The 27,268-nt window shown below is 43.8% G+C and overlaps 1 protein-coding gene across 1 annotated transcript in view; it reads left to right on the top strand.

Moving 5' to 3' along the window:
- The window catches only part of LOC311245574 (guanine nucleotide-binding protein G(i) subunit alpha-1), a 70,381-nt gene that overhangs the window by 31,192 nt on the left and 11,921 nt on the right, over nt 1-27,268 (top strand). Inside the window, exons 4-7 of the mRNA XM_084335467.1 lie at nt 5,606-5,763; nt 14,371-14,499; nt 17,756-17,885; nt 17,995-18,148. Of these exons, the coding sequence (XP_084191593.1) occupies nt 5,606-5,763; nt 14,371-14,499; nt 17,756-17,885; nt 17,995-18,148 (571 nt within the window). The remainder of the gene's footprint in view (nt 1-5,605; nt 5,764-14,370; nt 14,500-17,755; nt 17,886-17,994; nt 18,149-27,268) is intronic.

Raw genomic sequence — 27,268 nt, 5'->3', positions numbered from 1 at the left:
ACATTGGAATACTGACAAAGCCATACTTGGTCTTTACTGTACAACTGGGTTAGGACATTTGTAGGGGCCAGTTTCGAATTCCATTCTCCCGTAGGTGTTCTTTGAGAGTGTTTTTGAAAGTAGTTAGTGATTCACATTCCTTTACAGCTTTGGGTAGGGCGTTCCACATTGATGTGGCATAATTGCGAAACGTGTTTAGTCCCTTGTCTGAGCCGAATCTGGGTTTCACATGATTTGTGGAGCTCCCTCTGGTGTTGTGATCGTGGTATTCACTGACCTTTGGGAAGTATTTTGACATGTACATGGGTACCTTGGTCGTGTAGTGTATCTTGTAGACCAGGCCCATTGCAAGTTGCTGTACTCTGTCGTCTACTCTAAGCCATCCTAGGTTGGCAAAGTGGGCAGGGGTGAGGTGGGTTCTAGGAGTCCGGTCAAGCAGTAGTCTGACTAGTTTGTTTTGAGATGTTTGTAATTTGGTTTTTAGTGCCTTTGAGGTGCTTTGGTACCATGAGGTGCAAGCATAGTCGTAGTACCCTTGAATGAGTGATCCTGCCAGAGTCTTCAGGGTATTCTTGTTTACCAGAGAGGAGATCCGGTACAAGAATCGAGTTCGTTGGTTGACTTTTTTTTATTACATTGGATGCCATTTTGTCACAGGAAAGATTAGCCTCTAGGATGGAACCCATCCTGGCGTTCAACGCATGGCGGGCAATAACGACTTACGCCGTTTATGGCGCACAATGTGTTAACCTCTTAACTGGCGCCCAGAAAAGTGGCCATTTTTAAACATGAATGTGAGCACTGCATACTTTTTTTGCAAAGCTGCTCTTTATACTTTATACTTATAGCACATGCATGAGCCTGGTCTCTTTTGAAAGATAATTTATTCTTTTTTTTTTATCCACTATTTTTCTCCCATTCCAATTTCGTATCGCCAATTCCCCCCTCCCCTGTCTTGGACGTTCCTAGACTATGCCTCCCACTGGTCGGCTGTAGAGAGGATAGAAGCCTTGCATCACGTGTCTCCTCCGGTACACGAGGAGGCAGCCTGTCGCATCTTTTCACCAGACAGCGTGGACTCTCAGTGGCGAGGAGTAACGCGTGGGAGGCTCACGCTGCCCCCGATACTTCCGGTCTCTGCTGTACAGGCGTCACCCAACCGACCTGTAGGAGTCACTATCCACAACGTCCAATCCCCACCCATCGACTTTCCACCCGCTACCTCTGCCAATTGAGATAGTATGACGACTGGCCCAAGCCGCAGGCAACGCTGACTCGGGGAGTCGAGACCGGAGTCTCTTGCATTGGTGACGAGCGCAATCTCCGCTACGCCACCCAGCCGCCCGCTGAAAGATAACATTCTTTTTTTTTATCTACTTTTTTCTCCCATTTTCTATTTTTCTCCCATCCCAATTTCGTATCGTCCAATTCTACCCTCCCCTGTCTCGAACGCTGTTAGGCCATGCCTCCCACAAGCCGGCTGCAATGTGGATGAAGCCTTACATCACGTGTCCCCTCCGGTACTCGAGGAAGCAGCCGTCTCATCTTTTCACCTGCACAGCGCAATCTCTCAGCGGCGGGGGTCTGCGTGGGAGGGACACGCCGCCCCCATCGCTTCCTGATTCTGCTGCGCAGGCGCACCAACCGACCTGTAGGAGTCGCTGTCCACAACGTCCGATCCCCACCCACCAGCTTCCCACCCCCTAATACTGCCAATTGTATTAGTATGAACGACCGGCCAAGCTGGTAGCAATGCAGAGAGCTGGGCTCAAACCCAGCGTCTCCTGCATTAGTGGCGAGCGCCTTGCCCACTGCAGCACTTAGCCGCCCATGAAAGATAACATTCTGAAGTTTCTGATACAATAAAGAAAATTCACCTTTAGTGCTAACTTGAGTTGTAGAAAAACTTGTTACTCATGTTTTTCTGTAGTAGTTGCATTATCCAGAAGTAGTATATCCAAAAAGATTTGTATGGTATGAGCTGGAAAACACCCTGGGTCCACAGCCTGAAGTCTTATGTAGTACTTGAGAGATGTCCAAATCTCATAAAGATCCGTTCAGAAATTAGTGATTTTGGTAAACGCAAAATAAAGCTATGCAGGTTTCTCATTGACTCCAATGCATTCAGCATTTTTTTCTCTTCCTGTTTTCGCTCGTGACTTTTCACCTAGATCCCTGATTCACTCATCCCCACATGGGGTATCATTGGAAAGCCACACTCATTGGTTACAACCCTGTCTAATAATTTTCGAGATCGCCAAATGATCAACCTGGACCCCCTGCAATTTGCATACCGCCCCAACAGGTCCACGGAGGGCGCCATAGCCCATGTGCTGCACACAGCAGCATCACACCTGGACAAGAGGCAGGGGAACTATGTGAGAATGCTATTCATCGACTACAGCTCAGCATTCAATACCATAGTCCCTTCCAAACTCATAGCCAAGCTCAGGGACCTGGGCTTGAACTATGACCTCTGCCAGTGGGTCCTGACGGGCAGACCCCAGGTGGTGAGAGCAGGCAACTGCACCTCCTCATCCATCACCCTCAACATAGGGGCCCCACAGGGCTGTGTTCTGAGTCTTCTCCTCTACTCCCTGTACACACATGACTGTGTGGCTCAGCGGAGCAACAACACAATCATCAAATTTGCTGACGACACAGTAGTGGTGGGCCTGATCTGTGCAAACGACGAGAGGGCCTACCTGGAAGAGGTCAAGGTCCTGGCGGGATGGTGCCAGGAGAACAGACTCTCCCTGAACATCAGCAAAACAAAGGAGATGATTGTGGACTTTAGGAGGTCGGGGGTCAAGGACTACAGCCCCCTCAGCATCGACGGGGCACCGGTTGAGAGAGTGAACAGTTTTAAGTACCTCGGAGCCCACATATCCGAGGACTTGACATGGACCACACACTGACAGTGTTGTGAAGAAGGCACGACAACGCCTCTACTTCCTCAGGCGCCTAAGGAAGTTCCAAGTCAGTCAGAAGATCCTTAAGAACTTCTACTCATGTACAATAGAGAGCATCCTGACTGGCAACATCACCTCCTGGTTTGGGAATAGCACTGCACAAGACCGAAGCAGACTACAAAGAGTGACACGTTCAGCGGAACGCACAATTGGAGGGGGGCTTCCCACCCTCCAGAACATTTACAACAAGCGGTGCAGGGGCAAGGCTAAGAGAATCATCAAGGACTCCAGCCACCCGAACAACTGCCTCTTTGAACTGCTGCGGTCAGGCAAGCGATACCGGAGTCTCAAGGCGAGCACAGAAAGACTCGGAAGAAGCTTCTATCCCCGGGCCATCAGGCTGCTCAACGAACAATAAACACTATGCAACAACCATCAAATGCACACAGCACACACATCCACACGCACACACTCACTTTAAACAAACAACACACTGCAGCACCCACTCTCCACACTTTAGATCACCTAAACACACTTTATATTTATTGGTAAAGGATTTGCACTACAACTCGTACACCTTACTGTAAATTGTACCTCATCCCATTTCTGCTTTGCACTATATAGTATTGTATATTAGTATATTGCATTGTATATTGTATGGTAACTCCTAGGGGTGGGAATCACCAGTTTCATCACGATACGATATCGATTCTTTGGACAACGATACGATATTATCCGATATCACACAGTCTGCCACGATACGATACGATTCGATTCAGGTGCCTGCGATCGATATGAGACTATATTATATGCCCATTTAACACAATCAGTAACTCACTGTCAGTAACTCAACCTCCTGTTCACTGTTTTTGGTTCGTTTTTCATTTTTTTCTCGATATTAATATCCTATTCACTGTCACAGAGCTGTATTTTGGCTGGAAAAGGCATATTGGGAGTCCGAAGGTGCAGTACCGGCCAGATCCTGTTAGTGGGGCTATCCCGAGAATGCACCCTCCTTCCCAGTCCCCACTTCTCTCTGCCTATGGCTCTGGGTTAGCTTGTTAGCTTACGCTAACGTAACGTTATCTTCGATCTTTAACGCGACGTGGGCATAATGGAGTGGCGAGGATTGCAAAGCAGGTTAGATGCATTGGACCCGTTGCGGAATAAAACAGCAGGGACATGTTTTGGGTCACAGAATAGGCACACTAGTCTTGCTGTGTGCTGTTGATGCGAGCCGAGCCGATACGACACATGGGATTTTCAAAATAAGAGTATCGCAATATGAATCGATCTTTTTACGTTGCATCGATCCTATTTGATTATTGATAATAGATCGATATATCGATCTGGATCGATGTATCGTCCCACCCCTAGTAACTCCGTTACTTCTAGTCTGCATCGAACATTGTACATATGTCTATACTGAACACTGTGACCTCTATTTTTACTTCTTTTTACATGCTACTTTATTTTATTTTTTTATAATTTTTTAAACAAACACATTAACAAACATGACAACACAAGATAAGATATACAAGCATTAATTAACAGTGCACATCCAATGAAGTCACCATTTAGTTAAATGTCTTATACAGGATATACACCTAATACCTGCTATCTAATACCCTACACACATATGCTCTAGCTCGTACCCCCTGTACTTTATTTTATTTCATACTTATCTTGTCTAGCACAGTCTCTGGAGCGTAACAGTAAGAAGCATTTTGTATAAAAGTATTCTGTACTTCTGTATGACAACTATTAAAGAAACTTGAACTTGATTGACGGAGCTAGAGCCTCTGGAGTCGGGGTGGTATATAAAAAAAAAATCTGCCATGTACTTTGTACCATGTACCTCACATATCGGCATGTAATTGAGAACCGCTGAATGGATTTTGTCGCCTGAAATGGCAATCGACAGGCAACAAATAGGGTTTTAATTCGATATATATTGTATTAAAAAATATGCACACCCGAGCCGCTAGAGGTCGCCAAATCGTCCTCGAAACGTCCCGGGGCTGGGTCGGTACCGGGTCGAGGTTAAGGTCCCCCGAGTTTCCTCTGAACAGGGTAAATCTGCATTTTGCTTTGATGCCTCTAACTCATGGAATGAACTCAACAGTCCTTGATTCTCCCCTCTGTTGCGGAGTTTAAAACCTTGATCTCCAACATTTGTCAATCAAGCTGTACATGTTTTAATTTATTCTTTATCCTTGCTCTTTGCTTCATCTTGTTGCCTTAATGTTATGATTTTATATGCTGTGTGATATTTTTTGTATGCTTTATTTGTGTATGTGCTAATTTCTGTATGTGCTTTCGACGTAACTGTAAATTAGGGAAACCTCTGTTGCCCTTTTGAGTTTAAATAAAGGTTTGAAACTAAATGCTCCCACACTACCAATTTTAACAGCTCTTTTTTGGCGGATATAAGGCTGGGATGTTAGTTCCTTCTGTGTTTTCACAGCATGTCTCCTCTTTGTAAACTAATGCTGTTGGTGGGAGTGGCGCAACACCACACTGATAAATGTGACTCAGAGTGATGTATGTATGTTTTGTGCCGTTGCCTAATCATATCATCATTGGTGAAAGAATTTGATAAGTGGGTTGAAGTGTGCACAGAGATGGGCACAGAAATGTCAATGGATTCTGAAGGGAACAAGTCCCTAACTGGGGACAACTTGTCTCTGCAGGACGACGCTCGGCAGCTGTTTGTCCTGGCGGGCTCGGCGGAGGAGGGCTTCATGACGGGGGAGCTGGCCGGCGTCATCCAGCGCCTGTGGAAGGACGGAGGGGTGCAGGCCTGCTTCAGCCGCTCCCGAGAGTACCAGCTCAACGACTCTGCAGCATAGTGAGTCACTCAATTACAGTGCTGAATATGCAGCATATTTACACACGTATATATTTCAGGGTGTCCGCGGATCCTTAAAAAGTCTTAAAAAGTCTTAAATTTGTTTATCAATAATTAAGGCCTTAGTTTGTCTTAAAATGTCTTAAATCCATTTTCAGAGGTCTTAAAAATGCCATAGACAAAGACATAGATTTAATAATAAATCGCTATCTGACTGAATAGTTTGGTTTGTTTAGACAAAGAAATAAAATAAGTCGGAGCGATTCGATTGAGCCTATTTTGAAATCGCCTTTCACGCAAAATGAAATGTGGCTCGGCTCTACCCGTAGTGTTTTTAGCTGTGCTATCTGAGAACAGCGCGCGACGCCGCGCGTGTGTGTGGTCAAAATGCCGGGAGGCTGCCGTTTTAATGAGCTCTGGCTCGAAAATATCAAATATAAGTCATGGTTGAAAAGAGGAGAACATCCTCGAGTAGCCGTCTGCAAAATATGCAGAAAGGACTTGAAGATTTTTACGATGGGGGAGAGTGCACTTTCGAGCCACATGCAAGGTGAGCTAATGGATCATATTATTAACGTGTCTCAGCCTGGCTCGACACTACAAGTGCTCCACACCGGTCTCCGTAAATGTTAGTTTTAAAAATACCACTTCAATAATCGAAATAGTCAAGTAACAGGCAGAATACACTATTGGAATTACAAACTTGTGTTTACCGGACTCTGTTTTCACCGCAGTGTTTTGAAATACGCAGCATGTAGCAAAGCCTTAACGTTAGGCGAATCAACGTTAGCTAATTTCCTTTCATGTATTTCAAAACACGAAAACTTGTTGTGTATTGAAATGGTATTTTATTTTTATAACTGAACATTTACGGAGACTGGCGTGGAACTGGTGTGGAGCAGTTGTAGGTTGGAACGCAGTAACGTACTGTATATGTGTATGTCATAAATGTTATGATGAATTGAAAATGGGGGACCCTGATGTAAACAAGACGAAAGTCTTTCTCTGGTCTGCATCCCCTTATTATTGTGTGTATTGAGCTGTACTGTATTGTACCCATTCTGAAATCTGTTAAATAAAGTATTCATTCAACCAAACCACAAAAACAAAACAACTGGATGAATGAAAACTTTATTTAACAGATTGCAGAATGTGTACAATACAGTACATACACACAATAATAAGGGGATGCAGACCAGAGAAAGACGTTTGTCTTGTTTACATCAGGGTCCCCCATTTTCAATTCATATAGACATTCCTGATGAATTGAAAATGGGGGACCCTGATGTAAACAAGACGAAAGTCTTTCTCTGGTCTGCATCCCCTTAACAATTGTGTGTATTGAGCTGTACTGTATTGTACCCATTCTGCAATCTGTTAATAAAGTTTTCAATCAATCAATCAAAAACATACACAACATAGAATAGATAGAATAGAAATACTTTTATTATCCCGTGGGAAATTTGACACTGCAAATCGCTCAACATTTAAACATTTAGACAGGACAGGTCACTAATTAGAATAATAACACAAATCAATCAAGTTGCCTGGGATAAGAGTAGAGTAAAATAGAATAAAAATGAAATAAAATATACAGAAATAAATACAGTAAAAACATACATGACATCATGACATTTATGGCATAGGGACATGCATGACATACAGGTATATACTGTAGTACTGTTACATTTGTGACATATACGATATGCAAATAATATACAGTACTGTTACCCAGAGATCCTAACAGAAAATATTATATATATATGATGGGGATGAGACTGTACATTAGGGGGGGGGGGGGGGGGGGGGGGTTGGACATTTACGGTGGCCAGTTTCGAATTGCAGCCTCCCGTAGGTGCTCTTAAAGAGCGGTTTTGAATGTGGGCAGGGGTAAAGTGGGTTTTAGGAGTGAGGTTAAGCAGTAGTCTGACCAGTTTGTTTTGTGATGTTTGTAATCTTGTTTTTAGTACCTTTGAGGTGCTTTGGTACCATGAGGTGTAGCCAGGCATAGTCGTAGTACCCTTGAATGAGTGTACTGAGAGTACCCATGATTTTTGCCATTTTGTTATCGTGAAATTGGTATTAAATTTAATTCTGAGTGGCATTAAAAAGTCTTAAAAAGCCTTAAATCTGACTGGGCTAAACCTGCAGATACCCTGTATTTATATCACAGCATATATACTGTATATGCCCATATAGGCCTGCCGCGATAAGCAATAAATCGATTAATCGGCGCGATAATTAAAATGAATGCAATGATTTTGACGGGCACGATTAATTGCTATTTGCGCGTTTGTTTTAATGAGGCGGAACCAGTACCTCTCGTCAGTCACTGGGGAGGCGGGCCGCTGGCGTTACTAGAGCACAGCACGGGAGCTCCTGTGAGCACCATGTATGTTGGGCAGTAGCAACGCCACATAGCTTAACTACATTTCTCAATAGTGTTGCTCCTTTTAACCAAGTAGCGTTCGTTGTAGTGTAACGTTAGCTATTTTTAGACCCAAGTAGTTACTCGCTACTGCCCGGAGAAACTGGACTGCTAAATAAAGATTAAAGATCTAGCGTTACTTGATGCTCATTCAATGCTAACAACATTAGCTAAATAGCTAACAAACGAAATACAACGTATAGCATAGCTACAACACAGAATAACCTTAATAAAATTACATGCATCATTGTTTACAATGAACGGGTGGGGCTAGTCAAAGGACTGGACACGGGGACAAGTTAAACATGAATTAATTTATTATAACAGGTAATCGAGTTGCGCTCCCGTGCCTACGCACCACAGGTAGAGCTGCCGCGGTATCGGTATTACCGCGGTATCGCTGTTACATCATGCCCACCGCAGCGTTGGGCTGAATACCGGCATCACCGCTGTTTTTTATTATATTATTATTATTATTACGCTCTCGTTGGGCTTGCGGCTCTGCAGATATACCCTACTTCTCTGTCGAGATTCCAAGCGACCCTATTGGGTACCAGAAAAGTCACATGAAACATTGCAGACCACTGATTGGTCAGAAGAGAGACGCTTCACACGTTGGATCGTCTTGCAGTGCTTTTACTTCCTGAATCTCAGCCATTGATCAGAGCTCAGTCACAACACGGCTAATATACGTTAGCTCCCACCGGAGACCGGAGTGTATTACCGACGTACCGTCGCTCCTCAGGGAACGAGGCATAATGATTTTACTGCAACGAAATGTTATAATAAAAGCCCTTCGTTCTATACACTTGTCTGATTGAAAACTTTATTAACAGACCGCAGAATGGGTACAACTCGGCACGCTCTGAGCAAAGAAAGGAACTTAGATATTAATTGAGTAACGCTTGCCTTGCTATGTGGTCCGGTAAATACGAACGTGTAACTATACTAACGTTAATGCCACAAATCGAATGCCTTTGTAATCATAAGTAGTAACGTTATAATAATAAGAAGAAGAAAGGGTCGGGGGGGTAACCGGCGGGCGCGACACCGAGGGGAGACTTCGAATCAGTGTTTCACTTTTAATAACGAATGCGTGCATGCCGAATCCCAAACAATATTCATGCTGCAAAGTCATCCTCTAAAGATAGACATTTAGACTAGAGGCAGGCTATATGCTATATAAAGAGTAGACTACAAAAAAAATGCATTCAAACTTTTTTTTTTTTGTGTGTGTGTGCGGTAATACCGCGGCGGTAGGAAATATATTGCAAATGTGTGCGGTAAGGAAAACATCAATACCGCGGCAGCTCTAACCACAGGGCTATTCTATCCTATACGGCTTTGACGCTTCCTCCTCATCGTTGATTGCCTGTAGTAGCTGCATCTAACGTTAGTAGTTTAGAACGTTAAAACTAACCTAAAGTTAGTTGTTCACCAACAATCTCAACATTTGTTTTATCATTAGGTCAAAAACACAGAACCGGACGAGACAAGTTGGCCGCGGTGCTCATTACGTTCTGCTAGGATAATAACAACAATACTTCGGCTCCGGACCGGTGGGTGGGTTTCAAAATAAAAGTCTAAAACACCAGAAAATACGTTTATTTTGTACAGCGTTTTCCTCATAACATCCTTAACATTTTGTACATGGTACCGCAAGGTACATTAATAATACATGTACATGTTAAAAGGATGACACAAAAAGCCAGTTTCCAGTTTCAGTTTGTTTTATAATAAACAATCAAACTGAGCATTTTTTTTAATTTAGGATATTTATGTCTTCCAATGTTAAATAAAAGTTTATTGCACTTTGAAACGGCGTCCTTGCATTATTATGCTATTATCATTATATTAGTGAAGTTTTTAAAGAAAATTGAGAACTTTTGGGAAATACATTTCTCCAAAAAAAAATTCTCTAACCGGTCGCAATAACATCGCTTATCGCGATATTTTCGGGGGCAATTAATTGCCCAGCAAAATGTGTTATCGTGGCAGGCCTATGCCCATATTTATCTGAATATACCTGCATATAACCCCACATATACTTGCTTGTACACCTGCACGTTCCTAGTCGTTCTTGAGTTCTGCCGCCGTTAGTTCTCCATACATATACATATCCTACTCTTACTAGTAGGCTGCTGCCCAGTAGTAGTCATATCTATTTAATATTTATATAATACAACTCTGTACATACATCTGATTGGCACTACACTCAGTAGGACTAATGTTTTATTTCCATGGCTTAGGTAAGTTCAATCGTTTGTGAACATGAGCTACTCTCTCTCTCCCAAAGCCAGAGACCAGAGGAGTAAGACTGAAACTTGTGATGTCATCAGGTATAGTCACAGGGCTTTCCCCACGGTTTTCAAGATGGTACCGAGTCACAACTAGGGGGTGGTCCGGAGGGGGGCTATGCAAAACATAATTTCAATAAAATGGCAAACACAAGGGTAAGTTCCAAAAAAGTTAGTTATTTAAGTACAATGTATTAGGTTACACATTAGTTTAACGTTGAACATGAAAACACACACACACACACACACACACACACACACACACACACACACACACACAGAGGACTGAGGAATCATGTATTAGACAATGATGTGTCTGTTTCTAAGCTGGCCCCAAGCTTTCACTGTAAAGCACATGGTGGCGCTGGCACGTTGTCATAGTGGCGCTGCGCCCCTATGCCATTGTTTAGGGAAAGCCCTGAAGTCTGGACCTGCTCCATTGACCATGAATAGGAGACTGATTTCATGGACCCACAGAACGTTTATCTTTTTTATATCCAAATGAGCTTTATTCTATTGTAGTGTTTTCAATTCAGAACATATACCTGTATAAATGGTAAATGGTGCATTTATATAGCCCTTTTATCCAAAGCGCTTTACATTTTCTTTCTCACATTCACCCATTTACTCACACATTCACACACCAACAGCGGAGGCAACCATGCAAGGTGCCAACCTGCTCATCGGGAGCAATTAGGGGTCAAGTGTCTTGCTCAAGGACACTTCGACACACTGCCCGGGAAGAGTGCGACTCGAACCGGGAACCTCTTGAGCCACTGTCCCCCACTCAGAACATTATCCTGGGTGCTCTGTGTCATCCTCACCATCTTTACCAAGTCATTAGGCGTGTTCGAGATTGGCGAGGCAGACGCAGATCTGCCCAGGTTTTACTACGGCCTCGCCAAGCACGTTGCATGCCGGTTAGAATGTTGTCCGACTTGCTCTGGAAATCTGACAAGGCGAGGCGCGGAACTCTCACGGGAGCGAGCCACGCTCAGCCTTCAGAGCGAGGCGCCACAGTACCTCTCACCCGACTGCTCCACGCAAATACATGATGGGGAACGACTTGCTATCGTTGCGCAAATTGCCTATTGGCTCAGAAAAGTTGTCACCTGGTTGTCACCACCAGCCACGCCCACAAGAGGAAGTTATGAGACGTTTGATTGATTGATTGAAAACTTTATTAACCGATTGCAATACAGTACGGGTCCCGTCTACCCGTCTATCAGATATATTTATTATTATTATTGGATACAGGAGTTTGGGTACCAAGAGCTTCCTCAAATAAAGTTATCATATCATCATGATAAACTTCAAGCTGTCGGACACCAAATTATTTTTATCAGAGTAATGAATCCTGTCGGAGTTTATATCAAAATAACAATATATCAACCCCCCTGAACAAACGGTGATTGCTTCTTCAAGTCGATTCTACAGACGGACTGTTTCTATCATCGGAATTAAATAATTATAATGATAATAAATACGACAATTATGTTTTGCATTTATAGTCTTTTTTTGATCCACTTTTTCTCCCATTTTCTATATTTTTCTCCCATCCCAATTTCGTATCATCCAATTCAACCCTCCCCTGTCACGAACGGTGTTTCTTGCCTCCCACAAGCCGGCTGCAATGTGGACTAAGTCATACATAGCACAAGTCCCCTCCGGTACTTGAGGTAACAGCAGTCGCATCTTTTCACCTGCGCAGCTCGATCTCTCAGTGGCGAGGAGTAACGCGTGGGAGGCTCACGCTGCCCCCGACACTTCCTGATTCTACTGCGCAGGCGCACCAACCGACCTGTAGGAGTCGCTGTCCACAACGCCCGATCCCCACCCATCAGTTTCCCACCCCCTAATACGGCCAATGTGTATTAGTATGAACGACCAGCTAAACTGAAAGCAATGTGGAGCGCTGGGCTCGAACAGGCGAGCCCAGCGTCTCCGCATTCGTGGCGAGCACCTTGCCCACTACGCCACGTAGCCGCCCTGTTTTGCATTTATAGTCATGACTCAATGAGCAATCTGAGCATTACCGCTCTATGTACAGTACTCTTCTAAGCAATCTGGCTCTCAGTTAACCCAATCGCTAGATAGATTAACGAATTCCATATAAATCTATAGTTCATTAACGATGCAGCAGCTGAGCTGATACTGTATCCCGCACACATACACACACATACACACGCGTTGTCTGTTTTGCCTCAATATATACTGTATATATAATTCTGTTTGCCTCAATATACAGTATATATATATATATTGATGCAAAACAGAATTATTCAGCTGTGTGTGTGTACGTGCGTGCTGCGGTGGCCAGGAGCGCGCAACAAGATGGTATACATTATGGAGTATGAATAGTATATTCCACTATAGCAGTATATGGTGTGCTGTACATTTGAATCTGATCTAATTGTGCACCCGGCCATCGCATTATAATGAGCTGGACAGGTGTTTGTGTGGTAACGTGAACGCGTATCTGCCATGCGAGACTAGACGAGCAGGCTGTCGTCAAATCTGAAGTGTCCGACGTTCTCACTCCTCCCCCGGCTGCACTCGTCTACTCGTCTATTTCCGAGGCGAGCCGAAATCAATCTCGAACATGCCTAATGTCTATGGAGCAGCTTCAGACTTTATACCTGATGACATCACGTTTTAGTTTTAGTGCTCTGGTTTTTGGATTTGGAAGGTGATTTGTTTGTATTCACTAACATTATTTGGACTGTCTTAGACCAGAGGAATTTTGCATACGGTAGTTCCTCTTTTAAAGTTATGTTTTAATTTAAAGAAATTGTCTAGTCTGAAAAAAGAGAAATCCAACCAAAAATACATGATTTTGAGAAATCTACAACCTCGGGTGATTGATGTTGATTTAAACAATGTTGATTTCTTTTGCACATAATCTCACTCATCCAAAAACTCTATGCATTAATTTAGTTGGACACTTATTGAAAGTAAATTAGTTTGAATATGGCCATATGTCATCGGCGACATTGAATCCTTGTGTTGTGTTAATTACACCTCAATTAAATTACTAGTTAGCAGTCCATATAAGACAAGATATTGAAATTGTTTTATCTAATCATTTCATGGTGTTGTAATTAACAACATATGGATTCAATGTCCGTGATGACATCACTGTTGGCCATATTCAAACAAATTGACTCAATTACTGTCAAACTAAATGAATGTGTGCAAAACTGTTTACAGTTTTTGGATGTGTGAGATTATGCGCAAAATGCATAGTTTTTTTTTTGTGAAGTGCCCTTACCACTTTAATATTTATAAAATGTAGGGGGTGCTTATCTTTTAGGAATTTCACTTCAATTTCAAAGTGAGAATTAAATTCAAGGGTCTCGATTCATCACAAATATCTAGGCAATTCCATAGATTGGATTCTAGATTGCTCCATACCATGTATGTTGTGTGTATTTTTGCTTTGCTAATCTTGCCAATCTGTAGGTTTTAGTGAACTAACTATTTATTTTTCTAAGGTTATGAGAAAGTTGAAACCATATCGCAAGCCTAAAAACGAATCTTAGAAGATGGGAACTTTCAATCTTAGAAGATAGACTCTTGTTTTGTCTTGTAGCTGACAAGAGACCGGCGTTCTTATCCTTCACCCTGCATTCTGTCTTCTCCTTTTGACCCCTCTTTATTCTTCTCCTATGGCTATTTCTTCTCCTTTTTGTTCTTTCCCTTTCTCTCTCTCTCTCTCTCTTTCTCTCTCTCTCTCTCTCTCTCCTCTCTCCTCTCTCCTCTCTCCTCTCTTCTCTCTTCTCTCTTCTCTCTTCTCTCTTCTCTCTTCTCTCTTCTCTCTCCTCTCTTCTCTCTCTCTCCTTTTCCCCCCTCTCTTCTATCTCCCTCTCTCCCTCCCCACAGCTATCTGAATGACCTGGACAGGATAGCCCATGGGGCCTATGTTCCTACCCAGCAGGATGTGCTCAGGACCAGAGTGAAGACCACTGGTATCGTGGAGACACACTTCACCTTCAAGGACCTGCACTTCAAGTGAGCAGCACCAGGCCTAACATTCAGTCACTTGATGATAGTTGCTCTTTTGGTACTTTCATTTTTACATTTTTAACCATGTGTGCAGACAAAGAATTCATTCAGAAAAGTGGTCGCTTTTAACTTTCTGGATTGGTTTACATTCCGCAAGAATGTTACATAATTTGGAGGCAGAGAAGATGTTTTAAATAATGTTGAAATGTTCTCAAATGTTTCATAATATGCTTAAAAATTCACACTGGACTATAATAAAGTCCCACCTGAGCTCCAATAACCATTGTATAAGTTTAATGGTGTGTTAAAATCAAACTACCAATGAAGATTAACCTTCATTCAGGGCACACATTGTCAAGAGTTTAAATTAGTTTGGTGTGTGTGCTAGTGCATGCGTGCACATGTCTGTTGTGTAGGGGGCGGGGGCCCTTTTGGTGTGTTAGGGCTGACCCCCATTAGTCGAATAGTTGACTAATCGATCAAAAGGAGCCGTAGTCGACTGCCAACCTCTTAGTCGAATGCAATTTTTTTTTGTATTGTTTTTTTATTTATCATTCTTTCCAAAAGCAAAGAGGCCTAGAAGCGTGGCTAACGCTAATCGCATGCATACCAGAGGCTAACTGCCTAAGAAAACAGGCACAGATGCACTGAAAGAGGATTTCACCCATCTAATGAACACACTAGACTAGACCAGCGTTTCCGTTGTCCGGTAATTACCGTTTTTTTTACCGGGGAAATCTGTTGAAGTCCGACATATTTAAATATCTCCGGTCATAATGTCCTGTGAAAATAATTCCCTCTAAGCACAATTTGAATTATATTAAAATAGTTACATTTGTTTCATTGTTGCTTCACCAAGCAGGTCTAATAATGACAACGATGTGTGTTCCTTCCTATATCATATCACGCGCACAGCAAGTTTGCAGCGCGACCTGTGGTTTGCTGATGAGAATGGCGGGGCGGGAGCTGATGCTGGATTAGCGAGAAGCATTCAACTGCAGAGCCGCATAGCTCACAGTTGTGCCCGCACAGTGCAATACTCCAATTCAGCCATTGGCAATTCAGCCACTGGGTGGGTGGTGCTGCTGAGCGGTCCCCAGACCGGACCTGATGGCGCCGCTGGCTCTGCGGCTCTGCAGTTGCATACTATTGGGATTAGTTTATCGCTTCGTTGAACGTTTCAGTGAACCCCACGATAATGTTGCCGTCTCTCTCTGCCAAATTTCTCAGTTCTTCACTTGATATAATTAATACAAATGTCCAATATAACGGAATTCGTTAGCTCATAAAAATGTTATTATAACAGACTGCTGTTTAATGTCGGGCCGAATGCCAACAGACACCTATTTGATATCAAGTCAGCAGCAGCACGGAGTCTCGAGGGACTTATTTTATTTGGAATATAATGACTGTATACGCAAAAGTAGCCTAGTTTTAAGTTAATATTATAAATCTACATGCCTTGAGGATGTCATTCTTTATATAGCCTGCCTATCAATTGTTTTTAAGCTCAATAAACTGACCGGAATTTCTCACATTTGTCCGGGAGATTGAAATCTTCCAGGACACGGAGACCGGCAACAATATTTTCTAACGGAAACCCTGGACTAGACAAATATCAAGATGTATCCATCAGTGGACCAATTGCATGCTTTCGCAGAGAACAAGAAGCCTTCAGTCGACTCCTTCAGACATTAAGCACCCCCATAATATATTTCATTACCTTTCCTATCTGTATCAAAGTCAAAATGTTGGTATCACTACAACATATGATACAAAAGCAACTTGACAACAGATATCCTTTGTGTCTAGTAGGCATGGGCCAATGTCTGATTTTGCTGGTATGTGCTATTGCACAGATGTTTGTCCCTTAGTATGCACACGCACAGTATAATATAGGGCTGGACGGTATGGTCTAAAATTTATATCACGGTATAATTTGAAGCATAGACGGTAACGGTATATATAATCACGGTATATTAACTTATCTTAAAATGTCTATATAAATGCTTCTGAAGGGGTAAAACACTGGTACAGCTGCTGAGCTATACTATAGCTAATGTCCATCAATATCTTCCTTTTTAATTAAATAGGTTCAAGAATCGAATCAGGATTGTTAGCAGAGAGGGAGAGAGAGGGAGGGAGGGAGGGAGGGGGCTGCTAGTGGAGCCAGCTACCGTTAACTTGCCGAGGCTCCAGCACATCGACAAGCTGCTGGAGCCAGCTACCGTTAGCTTGCCGAGGCTCCAGCACATCGACAAGCTGCTGGAGCCAGCTAACGTTAGCTTGCCGAGGCTCCAGCACATCGACAAGCTGCTGGAGCAAGCTAACGTTAGCTTGCCGAGGCTCCAGCACATCGACAGCTGCTGGAGCCAGCTACCGTTAGCTTGCCGAGGCTCCAGCACATCGACAAGCTGCTGGAGCAAGCTAACGTTAGCTTGCCGAGGCTCCAGCACATCGACAAGCTCCTGGAGCAAGCTAACGTTAGCTTGCCGAGGCTCTAGCACATCGACAAGCTGCTGGAGCAAGCTAACGTTAGCTTGCCGAGGCTACCAGCACATCGACAGTTAACATTACATAAGGTTTTAGCGCGGCGTGGGCATTCCAGAATGGCGAGGATGCAAAGCATGTTAGACCATTGGACTCGTCGCAGAGTTTACATTACACATAGAAACTGCGCGACTCGCGAGAGAAGTCACACAGCTGTGTGCAACGCAGGGCTGAAGAGCTAGTTCGCTTCTGTGTTTATTATGAAATGACAATTGCGTGTTGACACGCCCACTGCGCGAAGCCTCTGTGCTCCTAAATAACTTTTTCCAGTTTGCACATATCTATTATCTATAACTAATTCGATCTATTTTTAGGGGCAAATACGAGTGAAATAGTCGCGCTGTGGTTACATGACGTCATTGCTATTTTAGAGCTGCTTTACCGGTTACAAGGTATAGTCAAAATCCATACCGTAGAGCAAATTGATACCGTTTATACCGTATACCGTTTATACCGTCCACCCCTAGTATAATATGCATGTAATAATTTGTTTTTTAATAAACTGTTACTTGAAATTCTTTCACTGTGCTCCTAAATTTCTTTGTGAGCTCCTATATTTTTTTTTATTTAGGAGCACATGTGCTCCTTGGGAAAAAGGTTAGCGTAGAGCCCTGGTCTGTTGTGAGGATGGGGCACATTTGGTGTGTGCCGGTGCATGTGTGCACATGTCTGTGTGTGCCCTAACAGTTTGTGCTGGTTGTTCCCTCTGCAGAATGTTTGATGTGGGCGGTCAGAGGTCGGAGAGGAAGAAGTGGATCCACTGCTTCGAGGGCGTCACCGCCATCATCTTCTGCGTGGCTCTGAGCGACTACGACCTGGTGCTGGCTGAAGACGAGGAGATGGTAAACACTCCTCCCTCCCGCCACACGTCCTGTTTTCGTCCGTCCATCCTCCTTTGGTTGGGGGGGTTGCACCGAGTTCACCGTTCATCTCTTGTTCTGTCTCCCTCAGAACCGAATGCACGAGAGCATGAAGCTGTTTGACTCCATCTGCAACAACAAGTGGTTCACAGAGACCTCCATCATCCTCTTCCTCAACAAGAAGGATCTGTTTGAGGAGAAGATCAAGAAGAGCCCTCTGACCATCTGCTACCCTGAGTATGCAGGTGAGAGCAGTGCACCCTCAACGCATCGCAGCTGCAACAGTCCCAGTGTGCTTGTAACAGTGTCCCAGGTGGCTTGTAACCCAGCGTTTCCGTTAGCCGGTAATTACCGGTATTTGACCGGCAAAATCTGTTGAAGTCCAACATATTTAATCTCTCCGGTCTTAATGTCCGGTGAAAATAATTCCCTGAGTCGAAGCACAATTTGATTATTTGAATTGTATTAAAATAGGCTAAAATTAAATGGCCTATGCGATGAACGAAACAATCATTACATTTGTTTCATCGTTGCTTCACCAAGCAGGTATAATAATGTTGTCAGCGAGAGCTTAGTGCTGGGTTTTGCGAGTGCATGTGTAGCTGCAGAGCCGGAGCAGCAGCGGCCATTACAGCGGCCATTGCAGTACTCCAATTCAGCCATTGGCAATTCAATGTTGGGTGCGGGGCGCTGCTGTGCGGTCCCCAGATAGAGCCAGAAAAGAGCCAATAACAGCTGAATCTGCTGCTCTGCATCGACATACTCTCGCAAATAAGTCGTTGGGAGGTGGAGAGAGAGAGAGTCGTCACGCAAACCCACGTAATGTTGCCGTCTCTCTCTGCCAAATTTCTCAGTTCTTCGCTTGATATAATTAATACAAATGTCCAATATAACGGAATTCGTTAGCTCATAAAAATGTGATTATAACAGACTGCTGTTTATTATTGTCGGGCGACTGCCCACAGACACCTATTTGATTTAAAGTCGGCAGCAGCATGGAGTCTCAGGACTTATTTTATTTGGAATATAATGGCTTTATACGCAAAAGTAGCCTAGTTTTAAGTCAAAATATTATAAATCTACATGCCTTGATGTCATTCTTTTGTTTTGTTGTCATTCTTTTGCCTATCAATTGTTTTTAAGCTCAATAAACTCTGACCGGAATTTCTCTCATTTGGACACTGAGGCCGGCAACAATTTATTCTAACGGAAACCCTGTTGTAACCGTGTCCCAGGTGGCTTGTAACAGTGTCCCAGTGTGCTTGTAACAGTGTCCCAGGTGGCTTGTAACACTTGTAACAGTGTCCCAGGTGGCTTGTAACAGTGTCCCAGTGTGCTTGTAACAGCGTCCCAGGTGGCTTGTAACAGTGTCCCAGGTGGCTTGTAACCGTGTCCCAGGTGGCTTGTAACAGTGTCCCAGGTGGCTTGTAACAGTGTTCCAGGTGGCTTGTAACAGTGTCCCAGGTGGCTTGTAACAGTGTCCCAGGTGGCTTGTAACAGTGTCCCAGTGTGCTTGTAACAGCGTCCCAGGTGGCTTGTAACAATGTCCCAGTGTGCTTGTAACAGTATCCCAGTGTGCTTGTAACAGCGTCCCAGGTGGCTTGTAACAGTGTCCCAGGTGGCTTGTAACAGTGTCCCAGGTGGCTTGTAACAGTGTCCCAGGTGGCTTGTAACAGTGTCCCAGTGTGCTTGTAACAGTATCCCAGTGTGCTTGTAACCGTGTCCCAGGTGGCTTGTAACAGTGTCCCAGTGTGCTTGTAACAGCGTCCCAGGTGGCTTGTAACAGTGTCCCAGGTGGCTTGTAACAGTGTCCCAGGTGCAGGGCTGTACGCTGCGATGATCTCGTCGCGAATTGCCCCTTTAATTGGCCGTTGCGATTGGTAAATAATATTTGGGGGCGGGCTTGCGAGTAGGGATTTCAAGCCTTGCATTCGCATTTCACTCCTAAATGATCCAAGGCGTGTGATGACGCTGAGCACTCGGGTATGATCAGCGGGGAAAATCAACTGAGCACTCACTCTGATAGACTGGCTGACTGTCTGATTTAGCTATGAAGAAAAGTAAAGTTAGTAGTAGGGATGGGAATCGATGGTTCCTAACTGGGTTTTGGCCATATGCTCCCGAAATTCTCCCGCTATTTGGCTGCTTCTATGTGCAGTGAAAACTACTCGAAATGCTTTAGAACCTAGTCATTGATTTAGTTCAGGGTTAGCCGCGGAGCTAACGCTAGCTAACGTGAGCTAATCAAGCTCACAGAGAGAGATAAACAGCTGACAGCAGGTAGTACAGGTACAAATACAATAAAACAAGGGGTGGGGGCTGTTGTGTAAACCTTGTGTTGCGTCAATCTGGTCCACACGTTACTTGTTCATATCTCAGCCCGTGCTGAGATATGCCCATTCCACGGTCTGTTAATAAAGTTTTCAATCAGACAGATGTATGGAAAGGCTTTTATTATAACATTTGTTGAGGTAAAATCATTATGCCTCATTTAGTCATCCTGCAGAGCACTGGTCTCCTACTCGTGGGCCGCGGGGAGCTAATGTTAGTAGCTTTGTTGTTGTCAACACACAGGGCATTCAGGACGTCAAAAACGAATGCGCTTGCCGATTGGTGCTAAGAACAGCAGGGCGGGTGCAAGCGTTGTGACGTAATTGGCAGACTCTACTGTCAATCAAAATTATTCTGTTTTCCGTCAGAATGAATGAATGAGAACTTTATTAACAGATTGCATAATGGGTACAATACAGTACAGGAGGATGAAGACCAGAGAAAGACTTTCGGCTTTTTTACATAAGGGTCCTCCATTTTCAATTCATCAAAACATTTAGAGACATACAAATATACAGTAGTTTCCTAAAAATGCTAAAATGCTATTGATTGATTGATTGATTGATTTAAAACTTTATTAACATATTGCAGAATGGGTACAGTACAGCTCAATACATACAATTGTTAAGGGGATGCAGACCAGAGAAAGACTTTTGTCTTGTTTACATCAGGGTCCCCCATTTTCAATTCATCATATTTCATATCTAAATCATATAATATCTCATTGCTAAATATATGCAATATATAATCTAATAATCCAATAATCTAAATCTAATATATAATATAAAAATGCTAAATGCATGGGTATTTTATTTTGTCTTTAATGTTAGCTTGCAAACTCATACTGTCTTGGTAAGCCTCATAATGAATTGTTTGGGGTAAAAAAGAAAAACATTGTGATGTGTATCGTGTATCGCCGAAAGGTCAGAAAATATCGTGATATCATATTTAGGCCATATCGCCCAGCCCTAGTTGGTTCATTATAAAAGATACAAACCTGACAACAAAAGCACTTAAATGTTAAATAAAAGGACCACAGTAATGAGGCAGGAGGAACATATTTTTTTGCACTATAATGGTAAAATTGTTATTTAAAAATTTGCCCCTAAAACATATTTTTTGCCCCTAAATTTCTAATTTAGGGGCAAGTGTGCCCCTAGTGAAAAAGCTTAGCGTACAGCCCTGCCCAGGTGGCTTGTAACAGTGTCCCAGGTGGCTTGTAACAGTGTCCCAGGTGGCTTGTAACAGTGTCCCAGTGTGCTTGTAACAGTGTCCCAGGTGGCTTGTAACAGTGTCCCAGGTGGCTTGTAACAGTGTCCCAGGTGGCTTGTAACAGTGTCCCAGGTGGCTTGTAACAGTGTCCCAGGTGGCTTGTAACAGCGTCCCAGGTGGCTTGTAACAGCGTCCCAGGTGGCTTGTAACAGCGTCCCAGGTGGCTTGTAACAGTGTCCCAGGTGGCTTGTAACAGTGTCCCAGGTGGCTTGTAACAGTGTCCCAGTGTGCTTGTAACAGTGTCCCAGGTGGCTTGTAACAGTGTCCCAGTGTGCTTGTAACAGTGTCCCAGTGTGCTTGTAACAGTGTCCCAGTTGGCTTGTAACAGTGTCCCAGGTGGCTTGTAACAGTGTCCCAGTGTGCTTGTAACAGCGTCCCAGGTGGCTTGTAACAGTGTCCCAGTGTGCTTGTAACAGTATCCCAGTGTGCTTGTAACAGCGTCCCAGGTGGCTTGTAACAGTGTCCCAGTGTGCTTGTAACAGTATCCCAGTGTGCTTGTAACAGTGTCCCAGGTGGCTTGTAACAGTGTCCCAGTGTGCTTGTAACAGCGTCCCAGGTGGCTTGTAACAGCGTCCCAGGTGGCTTGTAACAGTGTCCCAGGTGGCTTGTAACAGTGTCCCAGTGTGCTTGTAACAGTATCCCAGTGTGCTTGTAACCGTGTCCCAGGTGGCTTGTAACAGCGTCCCAGGTGGCTTGTAACAGTGTCCCAGGTGGCTTGTAACAGTGTCCCAGGTGGCTTGTAACAGTGTCCCAGTGTGCTTGTAACAGTATCCCACTGTGCTTGTAACCGTGTCCCAGGTGGCTTGTAACAGTGTCCCAGTGTGCTTGTAACAGCGTCCCAGGTGGCTTGTAACAGCGTCCCAGGTGGCTTGTAACAGTGTCCCAGGTGGCTTGTAACAGTGTCCCAGGTGGCTTGTAACAGTGTCCCAGTGTGCTTGTAACAGCGTCCCAGGTGGCTTGTAACAGTGTCCCAGGTGGCTTGTAACAGTGTCCCAGGTGGCTTGTAACAGTGTCCCAGTGTGCTTGTAACAGTGTCCCAGGTGGCTTGTAACAGTGTCCCAGGTGGCTTGTAACAGTGTCTCAGGTGGCTTGTAACAGTGTCCCAGGTGGCTTGTAACAGTGTCCCAGGTGGCTTGTAACAGTGTCCCAGGTGGCGTGTAACAGTGTCCCAGGTGGCGTGTAACAGTGTCCCAGGTGGCTTGTAACAGTGTCCCAGGTGGCTTGTAACAGTGTCCCAGGTGGCTTGTAACAGTGTCCCAGGTGGCTTGTAACAGCGTCCCAGGTGGCTTGTAACAGCGTCCCAGGTGGCTTGTAACAGCGTCCCAGGTGGCTTGTAACAGCGTCCCAGGTGGCTTGTAACAGCGTCCCAGGTGGCTTGTAACAGTGTCCCAGTGTGCTTGTAACAGTGTCCCAGTGTGCTTGTAACTAGGGATGCACGATAAGTATCGGGCCGATAATTATCGGGCCGATATCAGCAATTATGACGTCATCCCGATAAACCCGATAACGTTATTAATAGCTCCGATAATATAATATATCTTTTGGTAAAAAAAATGTGGTGTGGGTGAATTGGGATGAAGGGCGTTTGTTTTTACTATGGGCTCCTCCCGTTTTGCCAGTACTGTGGTACGACTGATAGCGTGTGGTTTAGGAACAGGGCGTTTTGCACAAATCCAGCGCTCCCTTTCTTGGCTGTGACGTAGCCACGTACGTTTCTGAAGCAGCGCAGATGTAAACAAAGATGGCTGTCGGAATAGTTTCAGAGGAAAAAAGTTCGCTTGCTATTTGTAACGAATGCAATGCAGAAGGTCCACAAGGAGGGAAAGGGCAACAACTTATAATACATCCAACCTAACAAGTCACCTGCAACATCACCACCGCTACGATGGTGTGTTATTGTGTTAAAGCCTACGACGACGCGCGAGGAGCTAAAGCTGCTGCAAATCTAGCCTCTTTCATGACTGTGATGCAACCCTTGGTTGAATACGCAGTCACTTATTGCTCCGTAGTAGCCAGGTTAATTTGCACCACCAAGCACTGCTTAAAAGCTAGCGGCTTGAGCCCTTGGGTCATTTCTGTCAAACTTCTTTAATTTAGCAAACGCCTCGTCAATAGGTACAAGCGTGCTCGCGCCGTCGTCGTAGGCTTTTAACACACCATCGTAGTGGTGGTGATGTTGCAGGTGACTTGTTAGGTTGGATGTATTATAAGTTATTGACTGATTGTGAATTTTCATTTGGAAAAATAAATATGGTCACTATCAGTCAAAACTGTTGTCTTGGCTTTTATTTCTGTTGTCTGGTTAGGTCAAAACTACAGGAATATACATTACAAAAAGAATTGTATAATACAATAGTTATCGGTATCAGTTATCGGCTTGAGGAGCATAAAGTTATCGGTATCTGGGTCAAAAAAATCAATATCGTGCACCCCTACTTGTAACAGTGTCCCAGTGTGCTTGTAACAGTGTCCCAGTGTGCTTGCAAGTGTCCCAGTGTGCTTGCACATAGCTTGGCTGCAGATAATTTCTTTATGTACTTGCTAGTTTGCTTGTATTCACACAAACTCAAAACATGTAAACCAAGCACAGCTACTTTGTTGTTGTTGTTGTTGTTGTTGTTGTTGTATTATATGTACCTAGTCTGGTAGAAAACTCACCCTAACTTTATAAAAATCTACTTTTATATCTCGATTTGTGGTTAACACTTTGATTGCCTAAGGCTAAATTCATGATATACCATAGGTTGCCAGCTCTATTTGTCTATGTAGAAGTTCCCCTTCTTTGCAGGGCTATAACTTTTTAAATTCTATTGCTAAATTGCCATTATTAGGGCCCATTCAATGTCCTATATGTATTGTTCAGGGTGTATGAACGTTAAACTTTTTCATTCACGTATTCATACTAAAATATGATCTAAAGTATAAGTATGTTTTCATCTCTTTCTGCAGCTTTCTCCAGAACGTGATTTATAGCCCAAAATGCATTATATTGATGATCAAATACAGTTTGATAGCAATCGGCGCGATATAAAAAAATCCAACTGGACGGACTTCTGGAAGTTACTACACGTAATCTGATGTTGACTGGATGGCCGAGGGGGCGTTTATAATTCCGTGGGCAGCGTTATACCATTCATCTAATGTGGCTCAAATGTTCATCATAGCAGTTAGTATCGTACACATTGAAAAATAACGCTGAATCTTACCGTATCTTCCTCGCACCGTTGGGCGATGAGCGTGGAACAGACATTTTCCTATTATGGGATATAGAAATATCCGGTCCATTTCCAGGTTGTATAATAATATATACGTCCAAATCATGTTGTTTTTTCGAGTTATTTGCAGCGATCGATGTTCACTGTGTGAAGACTGAGTCTCTCTAACACTAGCGAGTGCCCGGACCCCATATGGAGTGAGTCCTACCGGGTTAAAGGTAACATCCGTTTTTTCGATCTGCCGATCGGCCACCAGATGGCGGTCTTGAACCGCTAGAGGATTGAGAGGAGATCACACTTGTGTCTCAGGGCCCCGGAAAGGAAATATGATTCCGATCACAGATTTTTGAAATATTGATATCAAAGACGAGTTACGGCGTCTTCGGCAACTTGAGCATGGCGGCGAAGGACGCCTAAAAGCGTCTTCCGGCAGTTAAAGTGTTAAGATAAGATATTCCTTTGTTGGTCCTCTTGGGAAAATTCGGGCAGCATGGGGCAGGGGGGAGGTACAGATATGGGCAGGGTAATGGTAGAAAGACATAAATATAGGCAATCAAATCTGAAATATAAAAATATGAAAAACTTCCGGTTTGAACGCAATGTGAAGCGATACGCGTTTGGTTATAGCTCCGCTCCCGTCAACGTTAATTTCGTTTAAAAACCTTATTTGAACAATACCAAAAGAGATTAGACCACATCGTATGTATTGATAAGACCTTCTACTAACTATATCAAAAGACAGAAAGACTCAACATGGATACTAATGATAAGAAAAAGAGTGGAAAGAAAACCCCTCCAACGGTGCCGGTTTTGACACGTTCGAAGGGCACAGCTGAAGCAGCAGCGGTACCGTTGGAGACTAGCCCCGATGGGGGGACTATAGTAGAGAATATACCGGGACCAACGACGACTGGCCCCGAGAGGGAGACAGCAGTTGACGACACAACGGTAACGACGTGTAAAAATACCGTAAAAGATAAAGCAGGGGAATTTGAGAAGATAATCTCCAACAAACTCATCGGGTCCATCATTGTACCCACAACATCATCTGACACAAGCAGTGCAATTTCACATCCCGACTTCAACTCTCTGACTATCCTGATGAAGGAACAGATGGTCGCTATCGAGGAATTCAAAGCACACATCGATGCTAAATTCGAACTGGTTATGGAAGCAGCCGTTGTACAGGCCGGGCGAATCACGGCAGTGGAGAATACGGTGATAGAAATTACACAGAGGGTCCAAGTGAACGAGAAGAACCTCAACGATGGATTAACAGAATTATCGGCGGAGATAAAACAGGTGCAGGAGGAATGTCGGAAGAAAATACAAGAAGTCGAAGAGAAAGCAATGGAGAGGCAGCTCGAGACCCAACGTTACTACAGGCGAAATAATATCCGCATCGTGGGACTGGATGAATCAGTCAAATTCACAGCAGGGTTCGTACGGGTGCTGGAAATCCTTGAAAATGCTTGTATTTCAATGTGCTGTTTTCAAGGTTTTAAATGTGCTTGAATTGTGTATAAAGTGCTGGAAAGTTATTGAAATTGTAATTGCATTTTATACTTTAATAATAAATCGCTATCTGACTGAATAGTTTGGTTTTTAGACAAAGAAATAAAATAAGTCGGAGCGACTCGCGAGCCTATTTTGCGTTCGCCTTTCATGCAAAATGAAATGTGGCTCGGCCCCACCCCGTAGTGTTTTTACCTGTGCCATGAGAACAGCGCGCGTGTGTGTGTGGCCAAAATGCCGGGAGGCTGCCGTTTTAATGAGCTCTGGCTCGGAGATATCAAATATAATTCAGAGGAGAACATCCTCGAGTAGCCGTGTGCAAAATATGCAGAAAGGACTTGAAGATTTTTACCATGGGGATTGGGGGAGTCTGCACGTTCGAGCCACGTTGAAAGGTGAGCCACTGAGCCATGGGTGTTATTAACGTGTCTCGGCCTGGCTCGCCAGGTAACTAAGTTCGAGACTACAAGTGCTCCACAGTCCACACCTGTCTCCGTAAATGTTTGTTATAAAAATACCACTTCAATAATCGAAATAGTCAAGTAACAGGCAAAATACACTAATGGAATTACAAACTCGTGTTTACCGGACTCTGTTTTTCACCGCAGTGTTGTAGCATGTAACGTTAGGCAAATCAACGTTAGCTAATTTCCTTTCATGTATTTCAAAACACGAAAACTTGTTGTGTATTGAAATGGTATTTTATTTTTATAACGGAACATTTACGGAGACTGGTGTGGAACTGGTGTGGAGCAGTTGTAGTCTGGAACGCAGTAACGTACTGTCTACCTGTATGTCGTGTATGTCATAAATGTTATGATGAATTGAAAATGGCGGACCCTGATGTAAACAAGACAAAAGTATTTCTCTGGTCTGCATCCCCTTAACAATTGTGTGTATTGAGCCATAGTGTATTGTACCCATTCTGCAATCTGTTAATAACGTTTTCAATCAAACGTGACGAGCCAGGCCAATTTTAGCATGTTTATTTATGGAATATGCAATCTAACAGCTAACGTGACCTTTACAGTT

Source organism: Notolepis coatsorum (assembly GCF_963971535.1).
Source record: "Notolepis coatsorum genome assembly, chromosome: 18".
In the NCBI taxonomy this organism is placed as follows: domain Eukaryota; kingdom Metazoa; phylum Chordata; class Actinopteri; order Aulopiformes; family Paralepididae; genus Notolepis; species Notolepis coatsorum.
Note: the sequence above shows the minus strand (reverse complement) of the source record. Positions and strands in the feature narration are given on the sequence as shown.